Raw genomic sequence first — 10,714 nt, 5'->3', positions numbered from 1 at the left:
CCTCACTCGATATTCAATTTAATGGCAAGCAAGGGTTTCAATCCCCATGACATCCGAAGCGACATGGGACACAGAGAAAATTTTTACCCTGCTTCAACAACATCTCCTGCAATATCTCCATTAGAGCCATCTCTGGAATTGGTTCCTGTTACTGTACAGCCCGAGCCATTGGAGACAATTCTCCTCGGGGAACCAGGAAATACATGGGATGTTGAGAATCCTCTGTGGGATTGGGATGCCTACAGACGTGTGGTTCCACCCTCTCCTCCAAAACGACGATTCAAAATAATGAGATGATACAACCCGGACCTCACCACAAACAAGAGATTTCGTCATAAAGGGGAACCCTCAAATGTTCCCTCTCTTGCCGACCCAGAAAACTCTTCGGGTGATGACTCTGATGACGCTGATTATGAATTCGTGGCTCGGAAGAAAGTTGAACCTGAAAAGAAAAGCATGTCTGAGTCTGATGAAACTACAGAATCCGATGACAACACCGCCACTTTGTCTCCACCGGAGCCTGAGCAGCCTGATGAAGATGAAATTTCGTTGGCCCAATTCATGGCCACTCTAAAGAAGGATAAGGCTTCTGTCCGTCCTAGTTCTTCCCCCATACAGAAATCTCCCGCTGATGAGCCTTATGATGAATCAACGCAAGAATCTAAGGACAGTCACCCTGAGAGCTCAGACTCAATCTCATCATCCCAAAGCACTGATGAAGCCCTTGACGCGGCTGCCACTATGATGGATGAAAGCAGGGAGAATCCCCTGTTGATGCAAATGCTGCCAAAAATGTTGCCGACATTGACGACAACACTTATTTCGGTGAGTATGATCTGACTACGACTTTCAGTACCAAGTTCTACAAAGAAGAATCCGTTGCACAATGGTACTTGTATGCGAATCGAGACTTCCTCGAAGAAAAGAATGTAGATGGTGATGCTTTTGCAAGACATAATCTGATCACATTTCTCAAGCACTGCCATCTTTATTCAACAGTCTCTGCCGTCACACCATACAGTCGCAAACCGCTACTGGAATTTTATGCCAATCTATCACCTGGAGTAGGTGATGAAAGATTGGCTAAGTCTGGAAAGGTTTTTGTCTAAGGCAAGATCTATGAGTTCCATGTTGCTGCCATCAACGAGCACTACCAGAAACCCACCGAAAATGAAGATGGTCTTGCCCCTGACATTCATGTGGTCACTTCCACATTCACCGGGGGCCTCATTACTTAATTTCCAGCTCATCCCCAGCGGCTATTGGCTGCCAATCTGACATCGTTTTAACTTCGTGCTTCATAAGTTGGCCATACGCAACTGGACACCGTCCACAAATACCACCATTGTAACCAGACACCAAGCACTGGTGTTGTACTCCATTGGAACAAATGGAGTCTTCAACTTTGGGAAGCTTGTGTTCAACACAGTGCTTCAATATGCTAATGGAGGCCTCAAGGCGTCGAAGCTCCCATTCCCCAATCTTATCTATGGGCTGTTGGTCTCACAAGGTTTTATTCGGGATGTAGATGAGCAACTGTCTAACATCGGTGAACCATTCAAGATTGCTCCTGCATTCTTCAAAGGCAACAGGAAAGTTGATCTTCCTTGGTCTGAGCATACTGCAGCGCCCCTATCTCTGGCACTCCACCAAGATCTTCTGTCACTCCTACGCCCGCGGGGCTTTGTACTACTCACGACAGCTAAAGTCCAAAATCAAATCCAGCATGCCTTGACCAAGATTATACAAGCCAAGACTGATATAACCTACTATGAAAACTTGGTTGCTGATTACTGGATGCTTCTCGAAGTAGGTGTCCATTCTGGACAAAAAAGAGGAGAGGATGATCAAACACCTGCTGGAGCTGGAGAAGCTGGTCCATCTGGGACTAAGGAAACTAAATAGGAAGAAGATACTGATGGAGGGGATGGGAACTGAGTGTGTTGCTTGATTGATTCATATTTACTGTTTCCTTTCTATTTTTGCTCTACCAGTTTTTTTTACTCCATACCTGATGTAATTGCTTAATGAACTGTTAATGAAATGGTGCAGGTGTTGTTCCAAGTGTTGCCAACAACTTTAACAACACCCGTGCTAACTTTATTTTATTCAGAGGGAGAAAAATTCTCGAAATCAGGTGGAGATGACTTGAACTAACAAGGATAAATGAGTTTGATCTCATTTTGTCTAGAAAGGCAAAAAAGGGGAGACTGAAGGGAAATATTATTTCTTAATTTAATTGATATAATTTTTTAACTTAAATGATTTCCCTAAAATTATCTTTTCCTTGTTAATTTGATTTTGTACAATATCTTATGAGATTTTGCCTTTCTAGATAATTATGCAAATATTTTTATGATATGGTATCAATGTTTAAAAAGAGTTTGTTTTCTAATTAAACTCTTATTTTTCTTGTACAATAGGTTTCTTTGTGGAGATAAACTCTAGGAGAGAGAAATACTATAAATAAGAGAAACAAGGGCATTGTTATGGAACTCTCCCTTCTCGACCAATAATGCACGCACTTGTGCACATTGTGGACTTCAGAGAGAAAAACATTCGCCAAGGACGTGCTGTTTTGAAGAGTGCTGTTGTACGTGTTGCTTTGAGTGTTAGAGACATCTGCAGACAACATCCGTGACGAAGTTGACTGAAAATCGTTTTTGTTGATCCAAGTTTTTGGCATCACATTTTTGCTTTCTTATTTACGTTTTATTGTCCTTGGTTGTTTTAGAAAGCTATTTATTTTCTCAACGCGTTGAAGAAATTGATTTTCGTTAAGATCACTAGTGATTGGTTTTTGTGTAAATGTTTTGGTTTTCTAGTGATTAATTGTTGCCCTGAGGCACCGCACAAGTATTTATACTTGTGCAAATTTAATCTTGTCCATTCTATTTATTTATAGTCAATTTGTGTTACAGACTTTAACATTCCGCTGCATGTTGTCTTAAATGTTGTAACATTTGACGCAACACTTACTTCTGATAAAACACAAATTCATAGTCTTACACTACTGTTATGATATAAATTTACATCTGTCAAGCAATATTCCTTTCATAACTAATTTGGCAACTCATTTCAGAATGACAGATAATCGAGGTCCAGAAGATCCCAGTGTCCTCTATTTACAAGCGACACATATGTCATCTACAGTTTCTTCCGTAACCGTTGATGATATTGTTAAAGTCAAGAGGTCAGACAATTTGATTTGGAAGTTATACACTGATAATTACATATACAATCGTGTACTTGCATACTTGAATCATATGTGTTTTTTTGGAGTTTTAGAATGTGGCTCACAAGTTTTCGATAATCATTTGATTACTGCTCTTGTTGAACGTTGGTGACGCGATACACACATGTTTCATTTTACATGTGGTGAAGCAACTGTCATGTTACAATATGTTTCAATCATTTGGGGTCTAACAATTAATGGTAAAGCAGTCAGTGGAACAGATGTGCCACATACAATTGAGGAATGGCAACACATATGTTTGGATTTGTTGGGATTTGTGCCATCGTCAAAATATTTGAAAGGTGGTCATTTGTTTATGACTGCACTACACGACCATTGCATGTCTAACTTTGTTAATGATAATAGTTCAGAAGTAGATGTTGGGAAATATACTTGTTGTGTAGCGTTAATGATTATTGAAGGAATAATGTTCCCTGACTATCAAGGAGGGTGTGCTATACTCATGTTTTTGCAACTGCTACGGAATATTGATAATGTAAAGTCTTATAGTTGGGGTAGTGCAGTTTTAGCATTTTTATACCGTGAGCTATGTTACGTAACACGTATAGAAAAGACTATAATGGCTGGACCTCTAAATATCCTGCAGGTATAAATAATGTAATGTGATTATTTAACACAATTTTTTTTGTTACTTTTGTTTAACTATTTTCATTATTATAAGTAGATATTGGCATGGAGTAGGATTAAATGTGTTAACCCCGACCGAGATGGGTTAACATTAGTTGTACCTCCCATTGATCCAGATGTTATTATTCCAGTTTATCCATATGGTGCACGGTAATATTTAAAATTTATTGTGGTAATATCATGTATATCTCTTATAATTTTTTGATATTTATTGTATTTGTTAAATTGTAAGTAGAAAATTTGATTTAGTTACACATATTCGCCCACAAATGCTGTAAGAATTATAAGGGATTCTTTAGATCGTATAACTAATAATGAGATATTCTTGAATGTTTAGTATTTTATTCTGATTAAATGAATTTTAAAATTTTTTTATGATTAAATGAATTTAAAATTTTAACCTTCATATTTTTTACATTTTAATTAGATCGTTTACAAGAAGAATGATATAGATGTAAAGACGATTATTGATTCATACAACAACAAAATATGGCGATGTGTTTGTCCCCTTATTTGCTTTGACATCGTGGAGATGCATCGTCCTAACCGGGTGATGCGACAATTCAAAAGACGAAAATCAATTCCAGGGTCTGCTCTCAACAATGATGATCTTCATAATATCACAAGAACAGGCCATCGAAATACAAATTGGAAAGAATATCATAAAAATTCAATTGAGTTGTGGAATAGAAGGTTGAGATATGTTGCTAAAGGGGGACGACACGGGAGATCGATGCAAACTGACGAAGATTACTTTCAATGGTATAATCGAATAACTGTACGCACAATATCACATACTGTTAATGTTGTTGGTTTTCAACCATATCCATACAATACTTTTGCCGGGCAATTTAATGTCCAACAAAATTTCAATACGTATTCTCTTTTTTCACATCAGTCATCATTCAGGTGGGGAAGTGACATGGTTAGGCAACCAAGTGAGTTTGCCACTACTGTTCCATCAACTGAGTTGAATATTGCAGGACCCTCTACTACTCAACTTGGTTTTTTCAATGATTCGAGTATTGCTGACTTACATACGGTTGGTCACCAGGATTATCAAACTTCATTTTGGTCAAACATACAAAGTTTCACAAATCTGCTTAATGTTGGTCCTCAGTATCTTGTCCATGATATGCGACCACATAGGAATGTTATTTCACCTATCAATTTTCCAGGTTACTCAAATGAGGAAAATCCTGAAGATGTTGGATCGCGTAGAGGGACGAGAAGATGCAATCCACCCGATTGTGGAACCGAGAGTCGTTTGTATCATTGTAATTTTGATGATGATTCTTCTACTTGATTGGAACTATATCATTTGTATTGTTGTACCATTTGCATTGTTGCATCGTTTAAATTGTATTATTTCTACACGTTTTTTTAATAGATTAAGATAATGTACAATATGTTTTGTCAGACAACAAACAATTTATGGCTATTATATTGCAGTCAAATAAAAACAAAGAAACACATGTACCATATATTTTGGAAGTAATTGAACGGAGCTCTCCCATGTACCATAAACAATTTCCATAGCATGTTTCAAACTTCGCCATGCCTTCATATACGAGATTTGATATCCATATTTATCTTTCACATTTTCAATGATATACTTAATCGCGCACGAAGGATCACAACAAACAACTCCCAATAGCGTATGTGCCACCATATGACTGTTCAAGTTCTGATGGTTTATACCAACGTTGGTAGATATACATGTGTGAGGCCCGCCATATTTTGTTATTTTCTAATAACCAGTTTTGGCCTTCAAAGAAGCGAGTAGTCCCCATCGACAAATGATCGTAGAAGAATGATTTCTGCAACGTAATTTTCACAAATTGCGTGCGCTATCCACGACACGGTACTCACGCCTAACAACTCTAACGAAATAATCCTTCACAGATGCAATGAGATTATTCTTATCTTTAAATAACATATTAATGCATAATTCACCTCTCCCTGGATTATAATAGCTTGTTTGCATTCCAAAAAGTACACCAACAGAATCAGGAGGCTCTTCCCCATAAAATTTATTGAAAAATGATGGCATTTCAGAAGTATTAGAAAGAAATGGTACGGTTTACCTCTGTAATGTCTCACGAGGTGGTTGCCGAGATGATGTCCCCTCATCAGGATTTGAATATGTATTCACATTTTCATCATCATTCACTTCTTCTTCTTCAGACTCGCTATATGACATATCGGGTTCAGTATCACTCCTAGAAATATCACCATTAGTGGCCGGATCCGGACAACAAGCACTCGTATCTAATGTTGTATTCAGCCAATATGGAGCATGATTTTGTTCCGACGAGACATTGATATATTGATCCCAAGACCCACTTACATTATCAAAATTTATATTTCTGAGTCCTTCAGTAACCTGTGGAATATAAGATTCTAGATCCTGGAAACTACCATATGAAGAAGTATCGGGTTGGTTATTGAACCCTGAATCGGATGTATGTGGAACGTAGGATTCAGGATCATCAAATCCAACATGATGCTCAATTGAATTTGCTTCCACGTATAAATGCAACGTATGCATATTGTCACATTGCATTATAAACTCTAAAGCATCATCACCGAGATTGACTTGAATTTCATGCCAAGATGATCTCTCCATAAATGAATATTTGGTTGACAACTTCAGAGTAAAATTCATTGGATCGATTCCTAACATTTTATGCACAACTTCAACCAAGTCCAACAAATTAATAGATCGTAATACTCGTTTCGATCTAATAAATGGAATACTATATTCAACCGATCCATTATCGATAACTACATGACCACCAAAATATAAGAGTACATCGATATTAGACATTTTGCTGAGAAAATTTGAGAGAAAATTTAAGCAGAATGCTCGAACAAGATATCTCTCAGGAGATTGAAAATTTTAAGCAGAATGCAAGAGAAATTTACAACTCATTGAAATATCATCGAAGTTCACAATATTATATAGATTACAATATGCTCTATAAAATTTAAAAAAATTGTATAATTTTCATTGATTGATCTGACATATTTCAGAAATCACGTGAAAAATTTGCAAAAGATTCAATTATTGAAGGAAAAATACAAGATGAAGGTATGAATCTGGTATAATTAAAACAAAAAATATTGAGTATCTGTGCTTACGAAGCACGTATATGATGAGGTGGACGAGTATCCATGCTTCGTAAGCACGAATTTGATGTGTTGGCATATGAGGTGGATGATCCGTGCTTACGAAGCACAGATGCTAGTGATGAGGTGGAGCACCCGTGCTTCGTAAGCACGGATGATAGTGTGTGAGGTGGAGCATCCGTGCTTCCACCTTACCCTCACCATCCGTGCTTACAAAGCACAAATTAAAGTATTTGTGCAAAAAAAAAAATTTTGAATTATTTTTGAAATATTTTTTTATTTTTAAGTTAATAGTAAAAAAAACCACTCTGCGCTTCTAATATTGTTTGTGACTCAGGTGACAACCCACAAAGTTTATCTGTTGTAGCACTGAAGTATCATCCGACCACCTAGAGACTAGAGTGGTTGTCCACCTGGATTTGCTGACCAACTGGATCGGCTGTCCACCCGGAGTGGCTGAACACCATGATGAATTGATCACATGGATCGACTATCCAACCAAATTTGGTCGTTTACCTAGATTTGCTGACCAAGGGGATTGGTTGATCACCTGGATCGACTATCTACAAGCTTGTCATTTTCTTTTTTGAGTGTTTCTATCTCAAATAATAAGTTGTTATATCTTATGAGACAATTTTTGTATTTTATAAGCACCATAGGTGCGGTAAATTCGTCTTAAAGAGACATAGTTAAACTATAACCTTGGCTTATTACTTGTTCATGTTTTGTTCCATTGTTTGGTGACGACATTTCTCACAAATATTACTGACAGTTCCAAATTTGCACATCTAGACAGCTAAACAATTTTAAAGAAGATTTTATCATACATTTGAAATGACATCTTCTTCATCTGTCGTCGACCCATTGACACATGGTGAGAAATCCGAGACGTTTCCCATCACCGACTTCAAATTATGTGAGAAATTCATTGTTGAAAAATTTTTAGACCCCAGATGTGTTATTTTTCAAGTCCAGATTAGATTTATTGAATATTAAAATTAATAATAATAAATAAATAATAATAAATAAATAAAATATATGATAAGTTTAGGACGGTCAGTGTAGATTACCAGTCCCACCCATCTCTATTTAATGCCCACTAACATGACTCAAATTCGAGAGCGGCAGACACACCACCGAGAATTCTGCGATGGCGGGCTCAACGAATCTCAAATCCGACGCTATTATGGAGCAGATGAAGCTCCACATGTCCACCGATGCCGGGAAACAACTCAAGGAGAAGATTGGACTCGTTTATCAGATCAATATAGCTCCCAAGGTTGATCATTTTGTTTTTTCAAATTTCTGCTTGGGTCTATTGTTGAATCGACTTATTTAATTTTGTTGATTTTGATTTTTTAATTGGCAGAAAATTGGATTCAATGAGAAGTCGTTTGTGGTCGATTTGAAGAAAGGGGAGGTTAAAGATGGTTAGGGTTCTTGTGCTCTGCTCGATTCCCTGTTTATCATGATACTTCTGTTGACTTAAAAACAAATTCAGATTCCCTGTTTATCATGATTCTTCTGTTGACTTAAAAACAAGAATTTGGTATTTTCAGGGAAAATGAATTTTGAAATGATTCTGAGGATTCGAGATAGTTGTTTTGGTTTAGAAATAATTCAATTCGATCTGGAAGATTTGTGATTATCTGAATTATTGTATAGGCTATATATGGATTTGGATAAAGTTGATTGTGATGGATATTAAATTATTGACCTAAGCTACTTTTTAGGTTACCATTGTGGATTTCAAATTGATCAGTCTCATATTAAATGCTTTTTTCCTAATACCTTTTTCTGGAATCCAAATATTTCGATCCAAATTTCATACACCAAATCCTTAATATAAATGAATAGTGAGATCTTTGAGCGACTGTCCAATGGGTGATGGTTGGCTGCCGAATCCAGTTGGGGCCATTGGATTCATTTAATTGTTTTGATGAGATCTAGGAGAATTCATAAGTTGATCTTGAACAGAAGCATGGTTCGCCATGGTTCCCGACTTCCCGTTGTTCCGGTTTTATGGCTACATCGTTGAATGATGGCGGCGTTTCTATGTTTTTTTACTTGCAGTAGCCCAACAATGTTTTGAGTTTTAGCTATATTCGAAATATCTCTGAAATTTTGTAATCTAGACAACATAACCATAAAAGGTAGCTACAAATAATTGAATACCTTGATTTTTATAAGAACTGAAGGAAAGATAGGCATTGAATCAGTAATTTATGGACATTTCTCTATCTAATTTGGTAGCTTTTCCATAGACACTAATTAGTTATCCATCAGAAGTTTTGAGCCTCCATATTAGAATTTGGCAACTTTACCATAGACCTAAGTAGTTATCCATCAGAAGTTTTGAACTCCATATTAGAATTTGGTAACTTTTCCATAGACCTAAGTAGTTATCCATCAGAAGTTATGAGCCTCCATATTAGAATTTTTTAGCCACCCTTGCAGAGAGATGAGAACCATTGGAATCAAAATTCTCGAGTCTTCCTTGGAGTTCCCAAGTCTTTCTTTCTGCAGAGCGTAACCGCAGCTAATTTGAATATTTTTCAACTATATCATGATACATCTTTTCGACCTTGCCATCAAAATATGATGCACAAAAATTTGAGTTTCGGGGAGCATGAGAATAGTCCCTTTTACTCAGCAGAGAGTTGAGTCCACATTGCTAACTAGACTGATGTGCTCATGTTGTTCATGTCACCTGAATTTTGACTAGAGAGATTTTCAAGAACTTTATTGAAACAGGTCGTCGGTATAATCTTTGTGATTTCAAATCTTTAACTCTACAGGGCCATACGAGGATGGGAAGCCAGATGCAACATTCTCCTTTAAAGATGACGATTTCGTCAAGATTGCGACTGGGAAGATGAATCCACAGATCGCTTTCATGAGGTGATCTTTTTTAACTTAATATGTAAATCGAGTTTTTGTTATACACATAAATGAATTCGAATATTGCGAAACCAAATGTAGGGGTGCAATGAAGATAAAGGGTAGTATCATCGCGGCGCAGAAATTTACCCCGGACATCTTCCCCAAGCCTTCAAAGATGTGAGCACAATAAGGTTACTAAGTAAACAAGGCAAACCTAGGGATTTTATTTCTGTATAATGTTATTTAGAAGTTATATTGTTGGTCAAATGTGTTGTAATGGGAGCTGTATGAATGTTTGCTCATTTAAATACCAATTAATTTATATAATAAGGAAAAACTTATTCTATTTGATATATAGATTTAATAGAACATTTAAATAATTTAATTTTTATTACTTAATTTTTTATTTGATTTATATTTATCTTAGTTTCTACACAACACAATGTAATGATTTAGTCCATTTAAATTTTCAATTAATTAATTAATTCAAAATAGATTAATTATAGTACGATTAGACAGTGTTTCAAGTCTCTGATAAATAAATAATTCCTTAATAATTTATTTATCGTATCTCATGTTTATTTTATTATATTATCAAATTATTAATTATTTATTTTATATCAATCAAATCATTGAATTCAAATTACAATATTAGGCTTAATAAATAATATTGTTAGTATTTTATTAATTATTAAAAGAACAAACTAGTAATTTATCAATTATATCAAACGTTATATTAACTATATTTTTTTATTTATATTTATAATATTAGATTAATAATCTATATATTATTATTTTATAATATATATTATTATT

The 10,714-nt window shown here is 35.8% G+C and overlaps 1 protein-coding gene across 1 annotated transcript; it reads left to right on the top strand.

Moving 5' to 3' along the window:
• The first annotated feature begins 8,081 nt into the window (after positions 1–8,081).
• Positions 8,082–10,249, top strand: LOC140975265 (sterol carrier protein 2). Its single transcript, XM_073438878.1, has 4 exons — positions 8,082–8,294; positions 8,385–8,445; positions 9,814–9,916; positions 9,998–10,249. Exons 1-4 carry the CDS (start codon positions 8,166–8,168, stop codon positions 10,077–10,079), a joined length of 375 nt encoding a protein of 124 aa, XP_073294979.1. The 5' UTR covers positions 8,082–8,165; the 3' UTR covers positions 10,080–10,249.
• Positions 10,250–10,714: the final 465 nt, after the last annotated feature.

Source organism: Primulina huaijiensis, chromosome 4 (assembly GCF_012295235.1).
Source record: "Primulina huaijiensis isolate GDHJ02 chromosome 4, ASM1229523v2, whole genome shotgun sequence".
Classification (NCBI taxonomy): domain Eukaryota; kingdom Viridiplantae; phylum Streptophyta; class Magnoliopsida; order Lamiales; family Gesneriaceae; genus Primulina; species Primulina huaijiensis.
This window is presented reverse-complemented; position numbering and strand designations above follow the sequence as displayed.

Coding starts and splice junctions, on each gene's coding strand:
- LOC140975265 (XM_073438878.1), top strand. CDS start 8,166: ATGGCGGGCTCAACGAATCTCAAATCCGACGCTATTATGGAGCAGATG. Junction 8,295..8,384: donor AGATCAATATAGCTCCCAAG/GTTGATCATTTT, acceptor TTTAATTGGCAG/AAAATTGGATTCAATGAGAA. Junction 9,917..9,997: donor CCACAGATCGCTTTCATGAG/GTGATCTTTTTT, acceptor AACCAAATGTAG/GGGTGCAATGAAGATAAAGG.